Genomic DNA, 26692 nt, shown 5'->3' with positions numbered 1-26692 from the left:
AAACGTTATATAACATGAAGCTGAATATGAGTAGTACATGCCATTCATATAAGAAGTGTTTTGTATCATATATTGTTTTATATGCGTTACAATTACACGTTTGTGTGCATTTTATATATATATATATATATATATATATATATATATATATATATATATTTGAAAATGGCCAGTTTAAATAAGTTGGCATATATGTCCATATGTGATAAAGTTGGACTTAGAAGGGAAATCCAAATATGCTAATATATCATATATTTAAAATCTATATATTGTCATGTATTAGCTTTCCATATGGGTCTGTTGGTTCCTGGTGGTTTTATGTGTTTTTTCCCTACATGTTTGTTTATTTATTTATTTTGAAAAATGTTCAAAATATAACACCACATTGAAAATCTGCAATTTCTTTTCTTTAAACCTGGAAACAAATGTGTCACATTATTACTTTTAGCTCACTATTCAATTTGAATCAAATCTGTGACACTGACCGTGTATAAGGCTTTTGTACAAAGATTTGAGTCTTATCCCTTTCATTGAAGCACACATTCAGATGAATCTCAAGTGGATTTTGATCAGAAGCATTTGTATAAACTTGTGAAGTCCATGCCTTAAACCAGTATACATTGTCATTAAACTAAAAGGGGGATATGTAGTACCAAAGACTAAGAAATTCTTAAAGTCAATTAAAATTTTTAAAAGGTTTTGCTTTTCTCTCAAATTGTCATGCTGGTATAATTTTTAATAAAATGTTGCATTTTAATGAGATCTTTTTAAATAATCAAGTTTTTTTTTTTTTTAAATAGTCCATCTTTTGTTGTGCATGGCTTTTTTTAAACCCTATTTACTTTTCAAAATAATGAATAGATCACTTGACTACTAACATATTTGATAGACTATCAAAGGCCTCAGAAGTACATTTTTACATTCTGAAAGATTTATTATACAATATTCATCCTGTTGTGGTTTATTTATTTTTGTCTTTAGCTTCAGTTATTTCCTTTCTATTTTTCCTTATTTTACATTGCAGAGCTTGCCGATAACTGATCGCAGGGCTTGCAGATGTCTACCTACACAACTGATTGTGTCTCCAACAGATACACACATGGCTGGTCATGTGCATCCTGGCTTACAACAGGATGTCTATTTTATGCGTTTCCTGACTAGAAAATGCACAGACAGCTGCAGAGGAAATTCAAAGTATAAATCCCTGTATGCTAGAATTGTTGTCAGGCTGTTCAAACAAAAACATTATACCTGCAAACCCCGTTGTTTTCCTAACTCCATTTTTGGCATGAAAGATTTACAACACTATAAAACAACCGTTCAGGCCCAAACGCCCAGAAAACAAAACATAATAAAAAAGTCAGCACACAATGATGGTCCCACTGGCCTTTATAATAAAAGCTAAACATATAAAAGTCTTTACATTCACAGAATGAGTGTCTTCATGTTGAACATGCCAACAGGATCAACGCATCCAGAACAAAAAAAAACAAAAAACAAAAAAAACAAATATACATGAAACTATGAGGATTTTAAACTAGGTAAAACTAAGCCAATTTGATGTGAATCCAAGTAGATTTTAAATTGTTATTTATATACAAGCAATTTGGGCAAGATATATGTGAGAAGCACTGGGTTTATACTTCAGAGTGAAAATACTGCATTTAGTGAAGGACAGATAGACAGATATTATTTTGTGGAATAAATATGACACAGACTTTAGACTGTTAGCTTATCTGAGTCACATGAAACACTGCCCGTGTTCATCACCTTAGAACACCTTATCTTAGAACGTGCTCAAATATTTTTCAGTCCAAACAGAGACAACAGCGCAAAAGCTCTTGTTCTAGAGTACTTTTGAATCCAACAAAAACAGCAGAACAAGCTCTAGAATTCCATGAAATGCACTGTGGAACACTTTGGTCCAAAAAAAAACAACAACAGAGCTTCTGCATGTTCTCAAGCTTACCAAAGCTGCTCTAGAACACTTTGAGAATGGCCTACTTGATTATGGGCTACTGAGCCAAAAACGAATGCTTCCAGGGCTGTACATTCATTAGGCAAATATGAAATCAAAGAAATTCAGGACTATTTATAAATGATAGATGGTAGCAGACCATGCTAGCTCACAAAGCTTGGCTTGGATGCCGGCTTTCAGATTTAGTCCATCTTCAAATGGTGTTCAAAGGGATGTGTCCAACCTGCCTACATACTGACTGGGTGTGAAAATCTGGTCATTATTCGTTTTCAACTTTTTAAACATTCTCAGTGAAGTTTGTCAATTAACTACTCACCTTTGTGCTTAGTGGCATGTCAAAGCTGAGTTCATGTGATATGTGAGGTATATTCTGTCTCAGTACTTGTTTCACAGTCCCTTACGCAGTAGGTTCCCATCTCTGGTTCTAGAGTACCCCCTGCCCTGCACATTTTAGTGCTCCTAACACACCACTAAAGAGCTCGTTCACAAGCCCTTCCTGAGCTGAAAAGGGTGTGTTGCGAGCAGGGAAAACACTCAAATGTGCAGAGAAGAGATCACTCCAGCAACGGGATTGCGAGCATGTGCCCTAGTGAAAAGAGCTGGAGTTCATTTGCATTGTACCAGGAATGCACTATTTCACCATAAAACTATAGCTGACCGCATAAAACAAATGTATAAAATAAAAGGTAAAAGTACATTTTGAGGATTTTTAAATACAAATATTTCTAACGTGAGGATCTGCAAAATCAACAATGTGCCTTCAAAACGCTCATCGTTTGGTTCTTTTAGAGGCGGGTTCCTCTTTGTGGGCACCGCGTGTGCGAGGTGCTGGGGAACTCGCCTCACGCTTACGCCCTTTCGCTGCTCCAGCCGTCTGACAAAGAGAAGCACTGAGGAAAAAAGGAAAAACAGAGAAAGACATTTATTATTATCATTATTATTATTATTCTAAGATGTAAAGCACATCCCAAACACACTCATGTCTAGCAGGCTGAAGATTCTCCAAAGGAGCTATCTGCACTCAAGCAGTTTTGTGTGGCTCAGTAAATAAGAAGGAACCCACACCACCAGGATCTCGCTAAAGCTTTGGATACACTATACCTCATGCGTCAGACTCCAGTCCTTGCGGGCCAAAACACTGCAGATTTCAGCTCGCTGCCTCATTAAACACACCTAATTTAGCTAAACAGCTAATTAGCAAGGGATTCATGAACTGAATTTAGAGCATTAGATGAGGGTAAACACTAATATCCCCAGAAGCTCCCCAGTTTGACACGCCTGCACTATTCCCACAATACCGGCCACAAAAACTTTTGTGACCTATAAAAAGATTATTGGATTTCTCTTGACTTTACAATCACACATTATAAACACCAAAAAATCTTAATTTCTTCTGTTTGTAGCCATTTATCCATGAAGGATGAATTCGATATTATCAAAAAAAGAAACGATTTACATTGACTTGCAAACTATAGCCATATCTAGCTAGCTACATCGGTCATGCATTTTGTCAGGTGAATCGTTGAGCTCGATTTAAATTATTTTAGATGCTATATATATATATATATATATATATATATATATATATTAGTTGGGAGTAGGCTTTACACATAGAAGAAAAAGTAATGCTTTATTAATATTATGACTACTAGCACCTTTATTAGAGAAATAAAGACATGTTTTCCATTAAAGTCAGCTCCAAAATTGTTACACTTGGATATACAGCATTTTGAAATGAAACTCTTCAAATATACCTCAGGTAAGCACGCATGCGCAGGCTACAGATGCTTAAGGTACTGATCATATCCACTATATACGCAGAAAAGTATATTCTGAGCATCAGAGTAATCAGAGTAACAATATTTCAACTGGGTTGTGAGATTGATCACAGGTAAAAAGCATAATGTATCTTTAGTTTTCAACCAAAAGAGAATAAAGTTCAAAAGCACTATGATAAAGCATGAAATGAACTAACACATAACAACACAAACCGTGTGCTTGGAGAGCTTTCCTCTTTCCCACTCAGTTTACTGAGAGCTCTAGTCGACGGCTTACTCGGTTTATTCCTGCACAGAAGAGAAATTATAAATAAATAAGTAAACAAATAAATTATTCTGCAACATATACAACAAAATCAAAAGTTCATAAGCCACTCGTGAGAAATGTACAAGTCTTTGTGAGCTTAATCGTTAATATCTAATAAACTGTAATACTTCTCAGCTTCCAGACGAGAGGCAGCACGAGTTGTGGCTCTCGTTTTTGTCTCTTCCTCTTCTTTTTCATCTTCTTCTCCAGCCTCTGTCTCTTCTTCTTTCTTCTCTGAGGTTTCTGGATGCACAGAGGCAAAAACATATAGTACTGTGCAAAAGACACCTGGAAAAATTAGACTTAAAAAGACATTTATTGGGCAGAAAAAACGGTAATGTTATATCAGATGCAAATAATATTAGTGCAATAAGTAGTGGTTTTACACTGTCGTTCGTTTAACCACTGCCAAACCTCTCCTTGAGCACCTAATACCTGCTTTGGCAAATCAATGCCTTGTTAAAATAAATTAGGTCTGCTAGTGATGGAATTTCACAAATCTATGTGATGGCTAGAGTTGTCCAGGAGAAATCTGGAACCAAACTTTCTCCTTCAACCTGGCTACTTGTTATTCTTGTTACTTTTTCAGTATTTATGTTTATTTGCATTTGTTTAAGATAAATGTTTTTAAATAATGTACTTATATGCCTAAAACCTTTGCACTATACTCTATGTCTGATGAAATGTCTGTTTTATGTCATCTTGAACATGTCCTTGTACAATCCTGTATGATTGCGTTCACACACCAAGCTGCCACATGCACATTCACAAGCACACAGTCATACCTGGTTCGTCTGTTACAGTGGTGGTTTTAGAGGGTCGGCCCCTGCGTGCAGTCTTCTTCACAGGTTCCTCTTTCTCCTCCTCCTTCATTAAAAAGACACACATAAAGGGAGGGTGTTGTGTGTTATATTGTGTGTGTATTTTGTGCTTTGATGGTGCAGTAAGTTTTAGTGTAGTTTCAGTTAGTTTTAAGGGTGTATTAACAGTTTTAATCTTATTTTTACTTTATGAAAAGCAACATTTTAGTTCTAATTCTTACTCAGTTTCAGTTTCAGGTAGGAATAAGGCACTAAGAAAGTTAAAAATGCATATTTTTTTTTATAAAAACTGCTAACTATGCAGCGTGTAAGATTTACTACAACTCCAAAACACAATTCTTATACAAATGTATGTAATGATAAGAACGTAATGCATCAAAGCGATGGACTCAATCTTGTTGATATCTTTGTCTCTATAAGCCTGTCCATAACCATTTTAACCAAAAGCGGTTGGTTAGCATGCTGTCCTCAAACTAGGGTAACAGACTAGTGCTTGATTCCCAACTCGGGCAAGAACCCCATGTTCAGCTAGTAGGAGTACTTCGGCAAGACCTCTAACGCTACACTTGCCTACCTCTGTGACATGATTATATTGAGCATTGAGTTGCTATGAGCACGATCAGCTGCCATATACATACATGTAAATGTAAACACATGCATCAATACATTTGTATGCTTGTGGTGTTTAAATTTGTTCAATGTTTACTGCATTTTTACACCATGCAGGGTATAAGTCACAGCATGGTTCCTATTTTTCCCTTTTAGCATTACTCCATTCTCTTTTAGCATCACTGCTAAGAGGTACACATCTGCTTTAGTCAGAAATGCTCAGATTAATCTCAGATGTGTTTTTCTGTTTTAGTAATGCTAACAGTATAACAGTAAAGCATGCTTGGCTAGGCTACAGCTGTCTCTAAAGACACAGCCAGAAGGAATCCCCTTCAAAACTATCCTTTCTTCACTGAAAAACGTAAAACTATTTTTTTTCTCTGTAATTTTATTCAGTGTTCATTTTGTGTTGAAGTGGAAATCATGGTTTTGATTTAGGTTCCTTGGGTTTAAAGAATCCCTAATATAATGATTCCCAACCCAGTTCTCAGGACCCCCACAGACAGTCCACATTTTTCATTCATCCCTGTGTTGTGAGTCATGTTGGAGTAAATATGTGGACCATATTGGGGCCCTGAAGACCAGGTTGGGAAGCACCTCTAAAACTGAATAATATATTGTTAAATGTTTGTATTTATTGTTATATACATGCAAGTGGTAAAAATGGAACAGGAGCATCCGTAAACATTAATACTAAGAACATGATTTATTTTTAATATCACAGAAGACACAAAAACTAGTTTTTAATACCACAGTTATTTATTTATTTTAGGTAACTGCACAGTCCAAACATCTCAAATATTAAGTCAGCTATGATAGTGCTTGGTCTTCAGCCATAAGCTTCCTGTCACCATGCCACAATCATCTAAATAACTTGTTTTAGTGTACTGGACTGAGATAAATTCAAGCTTATTCATGATGTTCAAAACTAAGCTGCTATATAGCGCCCCAAATATTTTTTTTTTCCAGAGGTACTGAGAAATATAAAAAGCCATCCAAGAGCAGTTAACTATTTAAAACACACGCTTTTGATTTTCATTACAAATAATGAACACATTTTACAAAAAGTTTTTGTTAAACATAACAACTCTGGTCTTTGGGTGGGGAAATGTGATGATAAATATGTGAGGTCTGTGTAATGATGTGTGTGGTAGAGTGCAAGAGAATGTGCAACGTCTACTCACTGCATCCTCTTTAGAGTCTTTATTGCTCTCCTTCTCTGCTACCTCCTCTCTCTTCTCGTCTTCCCCCTTGTCACTCTCTTTCTTCTCCTCTTCTCCATCATCACTGGTTTTCTTCTTCTCTTCACCCTCATCACTCGGTGTCTTCTGCTCTTCGTGCTTCTCGGCCTCTTCAGACACGCTCTCTGAAAGAGAAAAATGAAAAAATAATGAATAAAAAGAAAAATACAAGACAATGTCGCATTTTGAGTGTGTGTGTCTGTGTGTTTGTGTAAGCTAGTTTACCGCTGTGATCTTGGGCACGTTTTACAGGTTCCTCTTCCTCAGCTGGTAATACCTTTGAACACATTTAACAACAGAAAAAATCATATCACACATCCATAACCATTTTCAAAAAATTAGAACCTGCATTTCAGAAAAAGACTCACCTTCCCAGAATCCTCAGCTTGGTCAGATCTCTTTCTCTTCAGTGCTGGTTTAGCTGGCAATTAAATTACAGTTACAGATGAGCAAAAAGCAAACGTATGTATGTGTGTGCTGAATACACTGTGTTGGTGGTTTTTATGGAGTACTCTCTTTAATGTAAGGGTCCCTCACTTGTTACATTGTTGTGCATCCAAATGAGTTTTTTTGTGAAAAATGTTAACCCCTCAATGAAAAATAAATAATCAATAAATAAATAAATAAAATACGATTATACTTTACATAAACTTTACTAAACAAAAACTTTACAGTTACATCATTACATAAAGCATGTTATTGCTAAAAGTCAGTCTGAAACCCTTTTTTCATTCAGATTTTATGGCTATGAACAGGGTTAGGAGCCACTCTGTCAATATTCCATAATCCTGGTACCTTCCTCTTATGTGCCATGCTAAATGATGCCTTGTGTCAATGATTGAGTTGCTTTTACCAATTTAATGTTTCAATATAAACTATTACAGACTTTAGAGATACTGTAAGCAATTGCTTTCATTATGCTTACTGTAGGCTATTAAGGATAATGAGCTTCTAATCACTGACCTGTAGTGCCAGTCTGAGCTCCAGAACGCCTTCCTCTGCGCAGCTGCTGAACACACACACACGTACACACACACAGATAAACACAATAATCAACATATAGTACTGTGCAAAAGTCAGAGACTACCCTTAAAAGGGGAACTGCACAGATTCTTTCAAAATTCCACAAAATCTTTTGGGGTGGTTTGGTATGAAATGGTTATGAATTAAATGTATTTTAACCTATTTATTTAATCAGTTTATGTTGGATGGGTACAAGAAGGATGTTCTAAGGCAAAAAAGTCCCCAAATCCCCCCTATAATCAACATTACATGTAGTAACTCAAGACACATATGGGTTCACTGGTGGTTCTGGAAAGCAAATAAATTGGCTATATTTGCGCTGTAGACACCACTGTAAAAAAAAAACAAAAAAAAAGTAAGTTTCTCTTCAAATAAACCATTTCACATCAAACCAATCTGAATGACTATATCGCAACCACTGAATTATGTAGACATTTTGAAAACTTGGTGGAATTTCCCTTAAAGTGCAAGTTCTTCCTTTTTCAGCAGGAAAAAAAACAGAACACACATTTAACAGATGAATAGCCTCAAAAACTAAATATAATATCAAATTTGTTTAGTATTTAGTGTATCTATCCTTTGCCTTTTACAGCTTCTATTCTTTTTTGGGTGTCTTGCTTTCGGATTTTCAACAATCTCCTTAAATATGATACAACACAGTGGTAAAAATGCCCGTCCCAACTTTTTTTTTTAAATGTGTCGTCGGCATCAAATATGGGCATATATATTTCAGAAATAATACAATTTCACAGTTTAAACATTTGACGTTGTTTTTTGTACTATTTTCAATAAAATATCCAGTTTAAATGATCTGCACATCATTGCATTCTGTTTTTATTTGCATTTTGCACAGCACCCCAACTTTTTTTCAAACAGACTTATAAATAAAGGGTCTGACTTTTAAACACTAGTATACATATCATTACACACATTCACATGCTAAAAATAAATGTAATCAGATGAGATTTAAATTGACTGCACCTCTTTTTGCTCCACCTCCTCTTCTGCAGGCTCTGCCTCTTGGGTCTGTGACACTAGGCCTTAAAGGAAATATTGCAGATGATATTTTGTTTAGACTATTAGACTATCTAAGTGTCTGTATGTTTTTATGTGTAGGAGATTGTTAAGGCTACAAATACAGCAGCATGTGTTGGGGAAAACAAGCAGCGAGTACCTTTCTTGCTCTGCATGCATTTTTTCTAGTAAAGCAGCAAAAGCAGGGGTGGGCAATATAATATTTATCTTGATGAAAAAGATGCTTTTCTAAGCATATCTTTGGTACTTAAAGAACACTGAAAAACTGCATGATTCATGACAAAGAGAGAACAATTAAGCTAGAATTTAATGCAGTGCAGAATCTGAAAATGCTCACTACAAAATTATTTGATTCATAGGTTTTAATAGCATTTCTTAAATGTAGCACTGCTGGTTCTGTTTTGTCTTTTTTCTCAAACGTCAGAAAAACTAAATATTGTCATGCATATCGCCTATTGTTAAAATGTCTTAAAGTACTGTAATGTTGTATTTTTGCCATCTTGCCCACCTCTAAACAAAAGTGTATGCCTGTGTTCTTACGTGTCTCTCTCTGAGGAGTTTGTGCAAGTTTAGACGATCGTCCTCTGCGTGGCGCTCTACTCTCAGTCCCTTCATCAGCCTCCTCGTCCTCACTCTGTCAAAATACAAACATCAGGTGAGAGAGGGTGAGAGAGAGAGAGAGAGAGAGAGAGAGAGAGAGAGAGAGAGAGAGAGAGAGAGAGAGAGAGAGAGAGAGAGAAAACGGGAAAACCAGTTGTACAATACACGACTTAAACATTTAAAAACAGGTAGCAAATCAAACCTAATGTTGGCCTCTACAGTGGAAGTTTTAACTAAAATTCTGCACATTTTAATAGACAATTATTGTTTATTTGCTGAATTTAATATATTAAAAAAAAATGTGGTTTGTGCACAAGTTACGGCACATTTTATATATATATATATATATATATATATATATATATATATATATTTTGTAGTATGTTAAACTCCACAAATAAATGGAAATTGTGCACTAAAAACGTGAGAAATGCCATATTTAAGTTTGTTCCCTGTAGAGGATGTACTAACTTATTTTCACTTAGAAAATCAACATATCGTTTGATCAGGGGTGTTCAAACTTTTGCATAAGACTGTACACCTCGCTTTACATTTTTTACACCTCTCTGACTGGCTGCTGCCTGAATCATTCGTTCAGTTATGTCACTGACTATCCCTCATTACAGGACTGTAAAAATCAAACATATCTGAAAACATCCAAAAGTTTCCAATCACTCTGGAGCTAGACTGGAAGACTAAATATTGATTTGTTCACTCTCTCAAACTACCAGATCATCCATGCCTCTTCCAATCAAACTCATAACCTGAAAATGTTTCCGATTGGGAAAATGTGTCGGAAGGGGCAAATCGGGATCAAAACCATATATGGCTTTAAAAAAAAGGAAAAGGAAAAAAAAAAGAAAGGAGGACGACAAGAAAGAATGAAAATCAAAGTGAAAGAAAATAAAAGAAAGAAAAGACACACAAAGGTGATAAAACAGAGAGAGAGTTGCAGTAAAGCCATGACATACTTTTTTCTGAGTTGTTTTTTTGGACTCTTTGTCGCTGGCCTCTTGATCGGTCTGGGCTTTGGATGCTAAAATACAGGAAACAGTTGGAGTGTTTCTCTTCATTCTATCTGCTGATAAATGTTTGTGTTTACATGGTATTATTGTAAATCTAACAAAAACACACACCGCTTTCCTTCACTGCTGCTGCATTTTTATTTGATCGTCTGCCTTTGCGGGTCACTCTGCCTTCCACACGGTCATCCTGTACAACAGAGGGGGGAAATGCTTATATATTCATTTGTTTTCAACGAATGGACCAGTGTTAATACAGTTATGTGCGGTTTTACTGTTCTGAATGAGTGTTTACCACTTCTGACACATCAGATCTGTCCTCTTCCTGCCCATCAGACTTGGATGCACTGCCTATACACAGAAGATATGCAGCACTAAGATAACTACTGACACAAACATAAAGGACTTTATAACTGTGGCTTACATTTGAAAAACAGTTCTGTACAAAAACACACGCTCTGTGACCTACTGGCTTGTTTGATTAGTTTAGGGGGTCGTCCTCTCCGTACTGGCTGTCGTTGTGTCTCCTCCACGTCCTCGGGTTTATTCTGTGGTCAACATCGTTAATTTAAAAGTTTAATACACAGAACAAGGACAAAGTGTCATTGATGCAAAGCACTGCCCTTAAAAAGCATCAAATGGTTTTCGACAGCTAATAGTGCCATCTTGTGGACAATTTTCAGCCTGCTAAACCTGAGTGAGTGGATGAGTTACAACCTAGAGGCTTCACATCTAAAAACAAACTTTCCTGTGTCTCTTTTTAAAGATAACAGAATGTTGTTCAGTATCAGAAACCATATGAGAAACTTGACGCATTCTAAGGCAAGTGTGGGCACACAAATTCCTAGTTAGCCTGGTAGCTCCACTGCAAAACTAAAAACGCAAACTTCAGACAGAATGTGTCTTAACTGGCAGATGTCTAGTGTATGACATATTAGGTAACAGTGTGGTTTTAGTGCACCATGTATTGAATAAAGATCTAGGCTTAGTGTACAAATATGCAGACTGGTGAGTAGTGAAGAAAAGTTCAGAAACCGTAAGGCGTCGAGAGGCATGGGCTCCAAGAGACAATTTTAGGGATTTTAACATGAAAATGAAGCATTCTTTTCAACTATGCCAACAGTTGAAAGTATGCCAAAATTGTACTGCTTTTCAGGTATTTTGACTTAATTGTTAAAAAAGACCTACAGCAAACCTCAACAACTGCCATTTGCAGTCACTTAACTCTCACAGCAGTTACGATGGTCCACAGAAATTGTGTTGAACATGAATTTCAGACATAAACGAAGCCATAGCTGACTGTCTTGGATGTAAGCTATAATAATTTACACATATTAACATTTCTGCATCTACTGTTTGAAAGCTACTTAAGTAATCCAAATATGCAAAAACGAATTTCACCCTTCATGAAACTTTTCACATTTCAGAACCCTTCTCTTCCAGACAGAGAGAATTTCTCAGTTTTCCTGGGCAACAGAGCAATGTAATCAGGTTATGACAATGACTAACAAGTAATACTGCTTAAAAGGTGATAACTGCAGTATTACATGTTTTTCTAAAGGTGACTTTTCTGCTGCTATAAAGAAGGAAAACGCCTCATTTTTTAGATGTAAAGCATGACTTTGTAAGTCACTCACAGTCTGAAGTCTCTTCAGCAAGGGGCACTATTAGCACAAAAGTTGCCATGAATCTAAACCAGAGGGAGTTCATAAATCCATGTTTGCAGTAACATCTATCAAAATGACATATAAAGCCAATTTCAAAACATGTTGGGTTTCTCATTTATATATTCAATTATATTCAAATTATTGAATATTTAAATTTCATTAAAACAGTTTTTTTTTTTAAAAAAAAAGCATACACACTAAGAATAGAAACTTGGTGGGAGGTGGTTATAATCAATAACCGCAATATTTCCATCTAAAAAATATCATGATAATTATTTTTAGATATCACCGAGGCCTAGCTGGCAGCAGAATCCTATACCCTCTTTCTAAAATTAAAAACTCTTAAAATCTACATGATTCATGTGAATGGCATACTCATTCATTCAAGGAGATGAGTCTACATGTATGTCTAAATCCTCCCAAAGTATTGTAAAATAAACTACAAGAGTGTTGTGCACCCTGTACCTCTGGTTGTGCCTTAGACTCTGAGTGCTCCATGGTTTCAGTGTGGTCCACACCTGTAATTACCAAAGAAACCCATTAATGAGTATTTACACAGAAACTTGAGAGAGTCTGTGAGAGATTTTAAAGCCTCATTTTAAAGCTCTACACCATGGCTAAACAAAAGGGATTTAAAAGGAATGAAAACAAATTCACACAAGCTTACATGGCTTTAGGTACTGTATAACATCTATTAAAATGGCAAAAGTGTGTACACACACACACATACATATACATATATATATACACACACACACACACACACACACACACATACACACACATACACACACACATATATATATATATATATATCTATAAGGACACCGCGTAGAAGCATAATCTGTTGTGCAAGACTCACCTGAGGTCTCTGCTGTGGTGGAGTCGGGTGCCTCTGTGGTGACTGCTTTGTCATGCTCCTCCTGCTCTACAGTTTCTGGTTGTTTTTCCACAGACTGGTCACACACAAAAACAAGTGCACACACAGATTAGAGAACCTTAATCAGAAGAGATCCATCACAAGGACAAGAAACAGGAAGGCAAAAATTAGAAAAAAATTACAAATGTAAATCACAGTAACAACAAACCACAATAATCAGACTCACTTCCGTTTCTGTAGTGGTTGTAGCCTTAGTCAGACTGTCTGTATGTGTTTGTCTGGATCCAGTTTCAGTTGAAGCATCACCTGCAATTTGAAACCACAAAAAATAATTTAGAAATATGAAATTCATTTTTATTGCCTTCCCAAATGTTTTTTGTTTCCTCTTCTACTTATACCTGTCCTAAACATACATATATCCTAAACACTGAAGCTTTTATCAACTGTACCTTGAGATTGTGATACATCAGAGACGTCATTATTATATATATTCATAATTCAACCAGTGTGCCAACCAGTGTTCTAAATTTGTACCTGACGCTCGTGCTGGTTCAGGCCTAGAAATAAGTTCTGCTGAAGGAACCTCAGACTTGGGCTCTGATTCAACCTCCAGGCTGCTTGACTGAACGCGATCACACACCTACAATGTACATACATAAGCAAAAGTCAAATCTTAGACAAACGTAGTGTGTAAGACTTTATATTCATTTAATTCATATTTTTATATTTTTATATTCATATTCATTTTTGCGACAAGTAAACATGGTTAAAATGTCACTGAATGTAAAGACAAATCAACAAAATTTAGAGCAGATATGATCAAGCTTACCTCTGACACCACTTCTTCAGTAGCTCTCTCTGTTGCCATGCCTTCCACATTTGGGATGGCCACAAATGAAAGAAAAAAAAAAACAATAACTGAATCTGTCCAATAACTAACAAAAAGTCTAATAACCTTTTCATAATAAATCTCAAAGCATCAATCAGCAAATCAATGCAACTAACATGTCAGTTTTTAGCTATGCTTAACGATTGACTTAGTAGCTGAAACACTAATACGGCACACAACTGTGTTATCTACTACATTAAAAAAAACAAATAAAATATCATTACCATCAGTGTTTTGATCTCCATCCTGTGACTCTGCCTCCTTTATACATGGCAAGGCAGTAGCAGTCGTTTTGCTTTCTGACTCTGTCACGACATCTGCAGCTGTTTCTGATACCTCCTCTGCATTACCTGAAGCTGAAGGTTCCACATCTTGCATGGCAATGGAAGTAGTCTCTGTGGCAATAGGACTCTGTGCCACTGAAAGGTCGGGGTCCATGGAGAGCAGAGTGAGAGCCGCTTCCTTCATCTTTATGTCGGCTTCCTGGAATGAAGGCACAGTATCTTGCCTTTCAGGCAAACTAGTCATTTCATTTTTGGCTGCAGAGGCGCAGACATCCATCAGCGTCAAGAGGGCATCGGCGTCTGCAGGGAGGGGGCAGGGTTGTGCCTGGCTTTCTGTAAGTCTCATGGCTGCCTCCTCCTCATCCTCAGGCTCTGGAGTAATGTCGCTTAGGGCATCATACATGTCGTCTTGGACAGCTGTGCTTCCAGTGTCAGACGCTGGGAGCGTGCCAGTAGCTTGTGGGGCTGTTAAACCAGTAGAATCAGACTCTGGGCAAGAGTCTGTGGGTGGGCCCGGCACTTCTTCAGTAAGATCAGTCTCTGTGTTTGCATCCAAGGCCTGTGAGGCTGTGAAATCAGGCTCTGTGTTCACAGCATGTGAGGATGTGAAATTTGACTCTGTGTCTAAAGCTGGCAGGGCTGTGAGATTAGACTCCGCCTCCAAGGCCTGTGGGGCTGGGGGATTACACTCTGTCAGAGAGTCTAAGGCCTGTGGGGCTGTTAGATTAGCCTCTGTGTCCAAGGCTTGTGAAGCTGTGAAATCAGACTCCATCGCTAAAGCCTGTGGGGCTTTGAGAGTAGACTTTGTGTCCAAGGCCTGTGGGGCTGAGAGATTAGACACTGTCAGAGAGTCTGGGACCTGGGGGGCTGGGAGATTAACCTCTGTGTCCAAGGCCTGTGGGGCTGGGAGATCAGACTCTGTCAAAGAGGCTGAGGCTTCTGGGGCTGTGACGTTCGATTCTATGTCCATGGCCTGTGGAGCTGAAGGATTAGACTCTGTCAGAGAATCTGGGGGTGGCGGGGCTGGGAGACTAGCCTCTGTGCCCAAGGCCCGTGGGGCTGGGAGATTAGACTCTGTCAAAGAGGCTGAGGACTCTGGTTCTGTGAGATTAGACTCTGTGTCTGTGACGTGTGGGGATATGACATTAGACTTAATGGCTTGTGAGTCTATAAAATCAGATTCTGTGTCCAAGGCCTTTGAAGGCATGAAATCAGACTCTGTGTCTAAGGCCTGTGGGGCTGTAATGTTAGAGTCTGTGAGAGAGTATGAAGCCTGTGGGGTTGCAAGATTAGACAGCGTGTCTATGGTTGTTGAAGCTGTGATATTAGACTCCATGTTCGTGACCTGTGAGTTCTGTGTGGCTGTGAGTTCAAACTCTGTCTTTAAGGCTTGAGGGGCTGGAACATCATTTTTTGTGTCCAAGGCCTGTGGAGCTGTGAAATCAGACTCTGTGTCCAAGGCCTGTGGGGTGGTAAGATTAGATTCTGTGAGAGAATCTGAAGGCTGTGGGGCTGTAAGATTAGACTGTGTGTCCATGGCCTGTGGGGTAATAAGATTAGATTCTTTAAAAGAATCTGAAGCCTGTGGGGCTGTAAGATTAGATTCTTTGAGAGAAACTGTAGCCTGTGGGGCTGTAAATTTAGACTCTGTGTCCATGGCCTGTGAGACTATGAGATTAGACTCTGTGTTTACATCCTGTGGGGGTGTGAGTTCAGAATCAGCCTTACTGGCACGTGGGGCTGTAAGAGCAGACTGTACGTCCAAGGCCTGTGGGGCTGCAAGATTAGACTCTTCATCCATAGCCTCTGAAGATGTGAGTTCAGACTCTGCTTTTTGGGCTTGTGGGTTTGTAAGATCGCACTGTATATCCAAGGCTTGTGGGGCTGCAAGATTCGACTCTGTGTCCATGGCCTGTGGGGCTATAAGATTCGACTCTGTGTCCATGGCCTGTGGGGCTATAAGATGAGACTCTGTGTTTGTGGCCTGTGTAGATATGAGTTCAGACTCAGTCTTAACGGCTTGTGGGGCCAAAAGATCAGATTGTATGTCCAAGGCTGGCGAGGATGAGAAATTAGATACTGCATCCATGACGTGTGGGGCTGGCAGACCAAATTCTGGGGCCTGTGGAGCTGTGAGATCAGACTTTGTAGTGGACTCTGAGGCCTGCTGGCCTGCAAGATCAGATTCTGTGAGAGGGTCTGACCCCTCTGTGGCTGTGAGATCAGACTCTGCGAGATTAGACTCAGCTTGTGCATCTGAAGGTGGGGTCTCATTTGCTTGAGAGCTCCTCTTTTCCTTCTCACCCTCTCCTTTCTTCTCAGACTCTTTTATCTTCTTTTCACTTGCTTTCTTTGTGCTTTTTGTTTCCTTCCCTTTATCAACAGCACGGTCTTCTGAGACTTTCCTATCCTCTTTTGTTGCCCCTTCCTTCCTCTTCTCCTTGGAGGACTCTGGTTTGCTTGGAGTTGTTCCTGCTTTACTCTTGGCCTCTTGACTTGGAGGTTTTTTGTCTAGCTTAGCTGCTAGAGGACTCTGAGGTTTTATATCGTCTCTAGACTTGGATCTAATTTTTTCTGAGACAGATTTTACTTTTGATCCTGTCTCTAAGTCCTTGACCTTTCTAGTTTCCTTGTCTATGTCTGAGTGTTTGGGAGGCTCACCTGCACCTGAATCCTTACTGTCCTGTCTGCTCTTAACCTTCTCTGGAGGTTTGACTTCTGTGTGACTTTTTGACCGTTTCAGAACATCTTTGGGGTGCTTGTCTTTTTTCTTATTGACTTCTGAAGTGGTCTCAACCTCCAACCTCTCCTCAGTGGAGCCTGTGGAATCCAGACGATGCAGCTGTTTTGAATCACTCTTGCTCAGCACCTTTTCTCCTTTCGTTCTCTCTTTCTCTTTTTCTTTGGAAATCTCTGCAGATATTTTTCCTTTTTTCAAGTCCTTTAGCATTGTCTCCTCTCCAGCTGAACCCTCCGACATGGACATTTTTCCTTCCCTGATGGACACTGAAGTCTTCTTTTCTCCTTTCACCTTTGACCCTTTTTTCTCTCCTTTATCATCACCTGTTACTTTTGCTGCCCCTCCTTCCTTCTCCTCCGCCTCAGTCTCTCCTCCTTTTCTGCTCTCTGGCTTCTGTTTGTGCTTGGCACGTTCATCAGAGATGCTCCGCTCTTTCTCTTTTTCTTTTCGCTCTTTCTCTTTGGACTGACTGTCTCTGCGAACATGTCGCTCACCTTTCCCACTGCCTCTTTGTCTAAGCGCCTCCTCTGTCCCCATCTCTAGGTCCAATATGAATGAGTGAGTGCGGTCTTTGTCAAGGATTTTGCGTGGCTCGCTCAATTCTTCTGAAATGCTGCCACTCTTCTTCCTGCGCTGCTCCTCTACTTCAGTCAGCTTTCTCACAGGCTTCAGAGGATTTGCTTTAGACTTTAGCACCTCCTAAAGAGACAGTGCCACATTACAAAATGAACCAACAATGGCAAAGCAAGAAAAGAAAGACAAAAGGAAAGAGAGGCAAAAACTCACATCCTTCTTTACTGGTTCTGCATCTCCATCGTTTTTCCTCTTGCCTCCAGAGTCATCTTCTTTTCTAAATCCAAATAAAAGAGGAAAACATGATCAAAGTCATGTTTGCAGGATGCATTCTACATATATACATGCATGTGTACACACACACACACACACACACACAAACCGTGAGTCTCTCTTCCTCTTCCTGCTAAGTGCCACTTTCTTTTCCAGAACTTTTTTCTCCTTCCTTGCTTCCTTCGCTTGGGGCCGTGGAACATTTTGATTGGATGAGTGCTCTTTCTCTGCCAGAGATAGAATGGAGATCAGTTGCATTGCACACACACACAGCAACAGAACCCAGTCACATCCATGGCTTCCATGATAAAGCTTCACTTAACGTCAGGTTCTTAAACAATATCAACAACTTTTATCATAAACTTTCATTACACATCAGGTTGACACCTGAACAACTTTAAACAGACTTTTCTGCAGTTTGTCAATGGAATATGCAGGTGTCAACCCTCTGAAAATTAATTTTATTTATGTAATGAATCACAATGTGAATAGTGAGTTGGGTTACAGCTAATAAAGGGACTGATAATAATTGAGATGGTTGACTCTCACCCTTTAGCTCTGCCTGTATTGCTTTCTGTCTCCTCTTCTCTTCCAAACATTCTCGATTCTGCTGCCTCTTCAACACCCTCTCCTCCTTCTCCTTTGCCTGGAGAGACATTAATGGAGATGAAGTTTAAGGACAACCTTTAGTAGAGTTTAATAACTGTAGACTGAATAGAGATCTAGAGCTATCCTAATAATAGAGATTAGGCACCAGACTTTTAACTGAGAATAAGGACTGCAGATCAGAAACCACAGCCTTAATAAAACCACTCTCTTACCGCAGAGCGCCGTCGCTGCTCCACTGTCACCTCGTCGTCAGAGTCACTATAGTAACGAGAGTAGAGAAAAGGCTTGTGTATGTAGCCTTGGCGTGCACCGCGAGGCTTTTTCTCCTTACTGTCTTCTGAGTCCTCACCACCAGACTTCTTTTGAACCTTATCATCTACAGAAAGAAACACACACAAATACAAAAGCAAACAAACGTAACTGCATGGTCAGTGTGACTTGATATAAAACTTCCATTTTAACACAGAGTAATTTTAACTCAATATGTTTGTGTTTTTGGGCATGTATGACAGGAAAACTGTTGCTACTACATTGTAGCCTCACCCTCAGATGTGATCTCTCCTTCCTCAGTGGAGTCAGAAGGAGGCTGATCATCCTCACTTTCACCCTCAAATGATGAGAGATCGCTCGTGTGCACTGAACTCACTGTGATATCACTCAGGCCCTCCAAATCTGAGTCCTCCAAAGAGTATTCTGATACAAAACATACACACTCATGAACAAACAAAACCCCAGGCATGCAGCTACAACTGGAAATAAGATTCTCTTCAATCGATTTATCCATGTTCTGCTCATAATTGCATTCTATCGTAGATTCTGTTGTGAAGTTGTTTTACAGAACATGTGCAAAACTCCCATTCAGTGTGATGAGAAGAAGTAAAACAAAACTTATAGGGCAGACTTTGTCAAAATATCATCCTTTAAAGTGTGTTATTAATAACAACTCTTAGGAGAGATCAGATGTATTTTTTATGCATTCAAACTAACATTTGCCATGGTGTCAACTTGCAAAGTCTGAATAGCTACAACAACACAGTCCATATTGTCAGAAATGTTTGATGCCTTAAAAGCTATCTACATGAAATGTTGCTCTATACAACACCTTGACAGCTAAGACACCGTTTACAACAGTTTCAAGAAAAGGTTTTGGCCCAAAATATTTTTTTGTTACAAGCTATTCATGGTTTCCAAAGAAAATGTATTTTTTCAGATTTGCCTCTATTTTACTATTATCAACATTAGTGACACATATGAGAACTCAGAAGACACATATAGGTTCACTGGTTGCTTTGGATAGTAAATCATTGCATTGTAGACATCACAAATCCTAGTTCCTATCAGTACAACTGCAGAGACACCACAGTCGATAAAACACACCATTTCACATCATACCACCCAGAATGGTTTTGTTTACATCTCAACATTTGAATAACTTAGAAAATTTTTTTGAAAATTCAGCGGAATTTCCCTTTAATATGGGTCTGGTAAACTAAGCTGATATGAAATGTCAGGATTGAATGCCAGCTTCTGCATTTAGGACAATATTTAATAAAGTCTGTGGCTGCTGTCTGAAAGGTAGGCCACTTTAAGAGTCACTAATGTTACTAGCATGTTGTTTAGCTGCTCGAACAGCAAAGGCCACCACAGAGTGTATGTAATGCAGCACATGGTGCAGCGTTGCAAAGCATCACGTAGAAGAGTGCCGCTACAGAATGCCGATAGGAAGATGTAGTAAAGTAAAACTTTTAATATCATCAATGTACTACTTTTCACAAGCTCACTATTAAATAGTTGAGGTAAAAGACCATTAGCATTTCTCAGTTTATCTAGAAGACTAAATGTGTTTACTTCAATATGACTTTAATTTAAATTATTAGAGTGGCACGCTGTGACGCCCTGAGAAACAAAGTTTTTCAAATTTTGTGCTGGCCTTAAGGCCCTCACCTTCTTTGAGCCTCTCTCTGGCTCTCTGGCGGATGTGCTGTTTCTCTGAGGAGGATTTCTGCCCGTCCGTGTCTCTGCTCTCCTCTCTGCTCTTCCCAGACACTTTGCTGCTGCTATTCTCTTTCATCTCATCTTTTTCTTCCTTTTCCCCTTCTTTCTCTTCTACCTCCTCCTCTTTCTTTACCTCTTCACTCTCTGCTTTTTTCTCTACCTCCATCTCTCTCTCCTTCTCTCTCTCACTGCTCATCTCTCCTTCACTCATGGGCTTCTGCTCATCTTTCTCTCCCTGCTCCTCCTCTCCCTCTCTCCTCTCTGTTTCATCTTCCTCCACCAGGCTCATATCTGCCTCTCCCTCCTCTGTTTCAGTGGCGAGGGTTTCCTGGGTGAAGTCCCCACTTTGAGTCCTGCTGCTGGATGGATCCTGGCTCTAACATACATGCGCAGACAAAAAGAGGTCAATTTTAATGTATCATAAAATGTCCATTTAAAAAAGAAGTTTCGCAAAAAAAATCATATATACACAATTACTATGTAGCTAGCAAGTGGCTGAAGCTTATTACCACCAGTTAGCCCTGCACGACCAAATCATTGCATTGTAGCTAAGTTGTTATCTTGGATCTCTGACATTATGCCATTACCTGGGGGCTACTAGCCAAGTGGAGACTAGGAGAGACAGCTGAAAAAATTTAAGGAAAAAGTGTCCTCATTTTCCCCAACATTTACACTCATTAAGACGCATCTTAGTCTTTGTTTATTAGCAGTTCTCCATTCAGCACAAATCACAAGTACCACTGCTATGTCTAGTAATAATAATGATAATAATAATAATAATAATAATTTTTATTAGTAGTAGTAGTAGTAGTAGTAGCAGCAGTAGTAGGTGTAATAAGAATAGTAGTAATATAAATACACAGAACACTTAATATACATTTCATTGTACACTTCAAGCAAGTAAACTTACATTTAAAAGTAGAATTATACAGGACTTGTTTTGTGAAAACTAAAGAAGCTAACTTAAGACAGCAAGCCTAGCAAAATTTTTGAACAACCCTGGTCAAACTATGTTTTGTTTATTTTCTAAGCGAAAATAAGTTAACATATTCTACAAGGAACCATTTTTTCTGCTAATTTTAGTATAGATTTTCTATTCACTGCAAAGTTTAACAGACTGGAAAAAACAAAACACAAAATATAACTTCTGCCCAGGCCATGGTTTATGTTACATTTTTTCCCCAATATGTTTAATGTGCAGTTACAGCTTATTTGTTGAATTTAAGTGTGCAGAAGTGTGCTCTTTGTAGAAGAAGTTTTAACATTTTCTTTATATATTAAACCCAGAATATCAGCAAATCAACTGTATTTCGACTAGAGCAGGCAAACATTTTGTAACTTGGCTAAAAAACAGTACCTTAGAGAGAAATTGTGTACATATGATTTTTGAGCAAACTTTTTGTTCACATAATGTAATATGGTACTGTTATTGTAACAAACTGTATCACAACACACTTTCCTGGATTAAGAGCCCATAAACAACAACGAACAGTTTCCTTCTGAAAGGTCTTGGAATGGTTTGCTTAAAAACAAATCCCACTTTGTTTTCTAAAACAATAAGCTTAATACACTTTTAAGCATGGCACATATGTTTATATTAAAATATGTAATTATCACATGCACTATTACTGTTTACTTTTCAGTTATCAAATTATTAAAATTGGTGACTGGTATGATTATCATTAGGTCATACATCTTGGTATATCATTAAAATCGCTATCTGTGCTAATCTCTGGTTATACATCAGCCCACTGTACCTTTTTATGCAATATTTTATGCATTCATTAATAAAATAAATAAATAAAATGGTAGTTTTTCAATGCCCTTAATATACGGTGGAGTCCAATAGTCTGACCACTGGTGAAAATGTGTCTACTTTACAATCCTTTCTAATTTATTAAAAAGGTTTTCATAAATTATTTTACCAGCATAACAACTTGGATGAAAAGGAGAGTGTTTGAAATTTTAACATGAACTTCAGAAGTTCTTAGTATTTGCTATCCCCCCATTTTTGCTTTAATGACAGCATGCACTCCAGCTGGCATGAACTCTGTAAGTTTGCAAAAGCCTCTGATCAGTATATCATGATCAATTTCACACAACTTAAAAATAAATAAATAAACTAATTTGTAGTGTGGAAGTGTTGTTATAAGTGACGATCCTTACCTGGCTCTGGGAAGAGAGTGAATCTGCAGGGTCGGTGGCTGCACTGGAGGCTGGAACTGATGAGGCAGATGATAATAAGAAAAGCAAACAGAAAAAAGTAGATAATTTTATAACATAACGAGAGAGAAAGAAACTGAACTGAGTGAGAAAAAAGGTCAAAAGAGTGCACAGAGTGAGAGAACAAAAGACAGAGTGTGAAACATCCTGTGAGTTGAGAGGGAGAAGGCGTGTAGGAATTTTCTACTTTTCAAAACCTGACTCCCAACATTCCCTATATATGTCATGTAGTTGTTACCATTCACTAATGCACAGAGTACATTTAGTGGTAAGGTCAGCATTTTAAGGTTATTTTACTTGTCTTTGTACAAATGCATCTCATATTCAGGTAATGTCCAGACTGATCTACAGTCCATTTAAAAGGGAATTACACCGATTTTTAAAAACTGAAATGCTTTGCTCTGGAGAAACCAAGACAGGGGTGGTTATAGGAACTAGACATCTGAAGAGTTTATTCCTCTAAAAGCTTCAAAACTTTTAAAATTAGTACATGAAAGGGTTATGAATACATTGCATGATGCCTCATACATTGTTTTGTTTTGTTTTTTTTTTTCTTCAGATTTACCATCATGAACAACACACATAAAAACTCAGAAGACATGAGTAGGTTCACTGGTGGGTAGCAAAAAAAATTACAATTTCTTTTGCTTTAGACATTGTGACCCCTGGTTCCTATCACCACTTTAAGCAAATGTGAGTCAGTAAGTTTCTTTACAATGGACCATTTCAAACCAAACCACTCTGAATGACTTTGTTTTGTCTAAGTGATTTAATTATGCAGAAAAAACAGTGGAATTATCCTTTAAATGAGACTCTGTTAGACAAACAGAAATCTGATTTGTGTAGTGCCTGTGACATATGCAAACAGAAGGAACTGTCTTCAGGAATCTCCTGAGATTATGTCAAACGCTTTCATAGCTTTTATAAGAACTTAAGGAGCAAATAATCCAAGATCAGCCCAAGACGCCTGAAGTGTAAACAGGCTCCTACTAATCTTGTTTACTGATCTCAGTAACAATATATTATTATTATGATAACTAATCAGTTCTGCGTTGGCCTGCCTTAGGTCCACCACGTCTGTGCTGTTACCTGGAGATGGCAGCTGAGCTTCTTGTTTTTCCACAAATGGGCCAGGAGCAAACGGAGGCTCCTCCTCCTCCATGTGGCTGCCAGGAGACAGAAACTGCCTGACGACCCGCTCCACCTGTGGCCGAAATGTGTGGTGTATCTTAGGATCGACCACCTGAGCCACGATGCGGTCCACACCCTGTTCCAGCATGCCTGACCTGCACCACAGAAGACAAACAATAAACAACTACAGCCATCCCCATTAACCAGGATAAAATTATAAAAATATAAAATCAAAAAACTGGCTACTGAAATGAAGGCAAAGTAATATAAAAACACAGAAATCATAACAGTTTGATTAGATGGATTAATCAAACTCAGTTAAGTAATCAAAGAGATTTGAGAATTGATTACATAAGGACGGAAAGTGTCAGGGTTTTCCCGACAGTGTGGGGTTTGACGCACTTCATGCGAAGAACTGGAATCCACTAAACTGCAAATTGGCCCAGAAGTAGCTAATAAAAAGAACACCCTTATTCACATAATACACTCAGGAATCAAGGGCAAACACCTAGATCCTCAGTGTCATAAGAACCACTTGGACGTCAGGGGAACAAACTTACTGCAGCACCAACTGTCTGATGCTGTTGCGCAGCTGGTTCTTGTTCAACTGGGGGCTCCAGGTGTGGTTGGACAAATGGTTAGACACAAAGTTGTCCACTCGCTGCCTCAGGTGTAGGTATGCAGGCTGGAAACAATAAAACAAAGTTTTAAAATAAAATACAACACATAAGTATAATACAATACATAAGTTACATTCGCCATCAGTATCAGTGAGCTGTATTAATAAGTTCTGTTTTTAGCCAACACCTAGATAGTAGTTAGATCCTTAAAGGATTCCAGTTCTCAGAGTTTCAACATTTTTTTTATTGGTGAAATCCATGCTTTTTAACTACCACCCATAACTCTCCACGGGGCATAGAACTGTATTGTATCGCCAATTCCAAACACAAAAACAGTGAATTGACATTATTTATACACTACCATCTGAATTATATTTTCAGATAGTCAAGAAAAATCTCTATGCATAAACACAAGGCTGAAAAACCACAAATGAATGCCCATGACTGTCAACCCCTTAGACAGCACTGCATTAAAAACCAGCATGCGTCTGTGATAAGTATCACCACATGTGCTCAGAAATACTTTGACAAACTGTTGCCAATAAACATTGTTCTTTGCTGCATCCACAAATGCAAGATGGACTGGACTATGCACAGTATAAGCTACACATCAGCAACATCCAGAAACGCTGCCAAATTGTCTGGCCTCAAGCTCATCCAAAATGGGCTTAATGCACAGTGGAAGCTTGTGTTGTGCTCTGATGAGTCAACCTTTCAGGCTGTTTATGGAAATAATGGAGGTCATGTTTTTTGGGCCAAAGAAGAAATGAACCATCCAGACTGTTAACAGCGTAAAGTTCAAAAGCCAGAGCCTGTCATTGAAGGAGGGTCTTAGGGAGTGACTTGAACATCTGTGGAAGCACTATTAATGCTGAACACATTTTGGAGCAACATATGCTGCCTTTTAGACATTGTCTTTTTCAACATGACAACGCCAAGCCACATTGTTCATGTGTTACAACAGCTCAACTAGCCTAAGTACAGAAATACTACACTACACGCAACATTCAAACAAACGTCGAGCAGTAAAATAGTGCCAGGCCAGGGATCAGATTACGTGTGATCTGTCCTGCTGTATAAGAACTTTGCATATCTTGGATATAAAAGCACAACTGCTGAGGAATACTGAGACACTGTGCCCAGCTAAAGCTTATGGGAGGAAAATTTACTTTCTTGCATATCGTACATTAAAAGAGCATACACATGAAATATCAATCAAAGAAAAAAAAATCATAGGTATGCCTTTACCCATTCATTTCCTTTGCTCTGCCCAATAACATCATTTAGCTGTCTATGATCAACTAAATGCCACATAACTTGTCCTGACTGGCCTAAAGTGATGTATATTACAGTTATGCACTACACATCCAAAGGTTTTTAAACACCTCAGTATCACTGCTGAACTAAGAATAGCCCATCAACCAAAAATATCCAGTGAACAGCATCCTGTGACCACTGATGAAGGACTGGAGGATGACCAACACAAACTGTGCAGGAACAGATGAGCTACCGTCTCTGAATTTACATCTACAAGGTGGACCAACAAAGTAGGAGTGTCTAAAGACTGCACTGCTGTGTCTGATCCACTTGTACCAGCACAACACCCACTACCACGTCAGTGTCACTTCAGTGCTGAGAATGAGTCCCCATTATTACCCTTGCAGGTATTCACAAACTTTTGAACATACTTTGTGCCTTGGCTAATAAATACATTTTATTACAAATAAGTATTATATTTTTATTATTAATAGATTCTCTATTGTTCTGTTAAAAATGAGTATTCAGATGTGATCAAAAGACTACAAGTAATACCTCACCGTTTAGACATACGGATCATTTTCAAACCTTCTTCAGATTTGGGCTCAGGCACAGAACATACAGAGCAAAAGAAACTGTAACCTAGCTAACTACATTTCAGAAATGGACATTATCAGGTTAAAATGTTTTAGCAGCTACACAGCAGCAGCCTAAATGTATGGCTTGTAGTGAACATCTCAGGACACTAATAATAATAATAGGTTATCCGTCGCCACCCGTTTTCACAGACTGCCTAAAACTGGCTGCAAATCTAAACCTTCTTCTCCTCTGTAATTCCTGCTCTCTAACCGCTGAAATGTGTTTGCAGACAGTAACCTCAGTACCTTTGTATCGACGTCCGCCAGACAGTCCCTCCTGAACTGGTCAAACAGTCCCTGTGTTTTCAGGTGATTCACGATCATAGCGACCAGCTGCGGGTCTCCGGGAGGTAAACCAGCCATCTGGGACACTGAAATGATTAAAAACGCAGCTTCTAACGGTTCTTATGTTTTCATTCAGACTGAGCGAAGCTGCAGCAGAGAACAGGTTTTCATGTCTGCGCCTTCTGCGCTCCGGAAGTTGATCGTTCACAGAGTT

At 38.5% G+C, this 26692-nt stretch overlaps 1 protein-coding gene across 2 annotated transcripts; it reads right to left on the bottom strand.

Annotated features, from left to right (window-relative positions):
- Positions 1–1535: 1535 nt before the first annotated feature.
- bod1l1 (biorientation of chromosomes in cell division 1-like 1) lies at positions 1536–26668 on the bottom strand. 2 transcript variants are annotated; one of them, XM_036589755.1, is made up of 30 exons: positions 26440–26668; positions 24239–24363; positions 23637–23833; positions 22491–22546; positions 20274–20700; positions 18873–19022; positions 18542–18705; positions 18270–18366; positions 17830–17947; positions 17661–17724; positions 14075–17573; positions 13791–13831; positions 13496–13601; positions 13188–13267; positions 12944–13037; positions 12547–12599; positions 10884–10962; positions 10710–10765; positions 10529–10604; positions 10364–10428; positions 9333–9426; positions 8739–8797; positions 7698–7743; positions 7103–7155; positions 6960–7011; positions 6678–6859; positions 4849–4930; positions 4192–4306; positions 3970–4044; positions 1536–2868 (listed from the first exon to the last, which is right to left on the bottom strand). In XM_036589755.1, the coding sequence occupies exons 1-30, from the start codon at positions 26554–26556 to the stop codon at positions 2748–2750; spliced, it is 6543 nt and encodes a 2180-aa protein (XP_036445648.1). In that variant the 5' UTR covers positions 26557–26668; the 3' UTR covers positions 1536–2747. The 2 variants fall into 2 exon arrangements, with proteins under 2 accessions (XP_036445648.1, XP_036445649.1); XM_036589756.1 differs by having other exon boundaries at positions 7698–7740.
- Positions 26669–26692: the final 24 nt, after the last annotated feature.

This window comes from Colossoma macropomum, unplaced genomic scaffold, assembly GCF_904425465.1.
Source record: "Colossoma macropomum unplaced genomic scaffold, Colossoma_macropomum, whole genome shotgun sequence".
In the NCBI taxonomy this organism is placed as follows: domain Eukaryota; kingdom Metazoa; phylum Chordata; class Actinopteri; order Characiformes; family Serrasalmidae; genus Colossoma; species Colossoma macropomum.
Note: the sequence above shows the minus strand (reverse complement) of the source record. Positions and strands in the feature narration are given on the sequence as shown.

What these genes read in the sequence shown, in the direction of transcription:
- bod1l1 (XM_036589755.1), bottom strand. Translation starts at nt 26,556, where the DNA reads ATGGCTGGTTTACCTCCCGGAGACCCGCAGCTGGTCGCTATGATCGTG. An exon ending in ATCAGACAGTTGGTGCTGCA is followed by an intron (nt 23,834 to 24,238) that starts GTAAGTTTGTTC and finishes TCTGTGGTGCAG; the next exon opens with GTCAGGCATGCTGGAACAGG. An exon ending in AATACAGGCAGAGCTAAAGG is followed by an intron (nt 17,948 to 18,269) that starts GTGAGAGTCAAC and finishes TATCTCTGGCAG; the next exon opens with AGAAAGAGCACTCATCCAAT.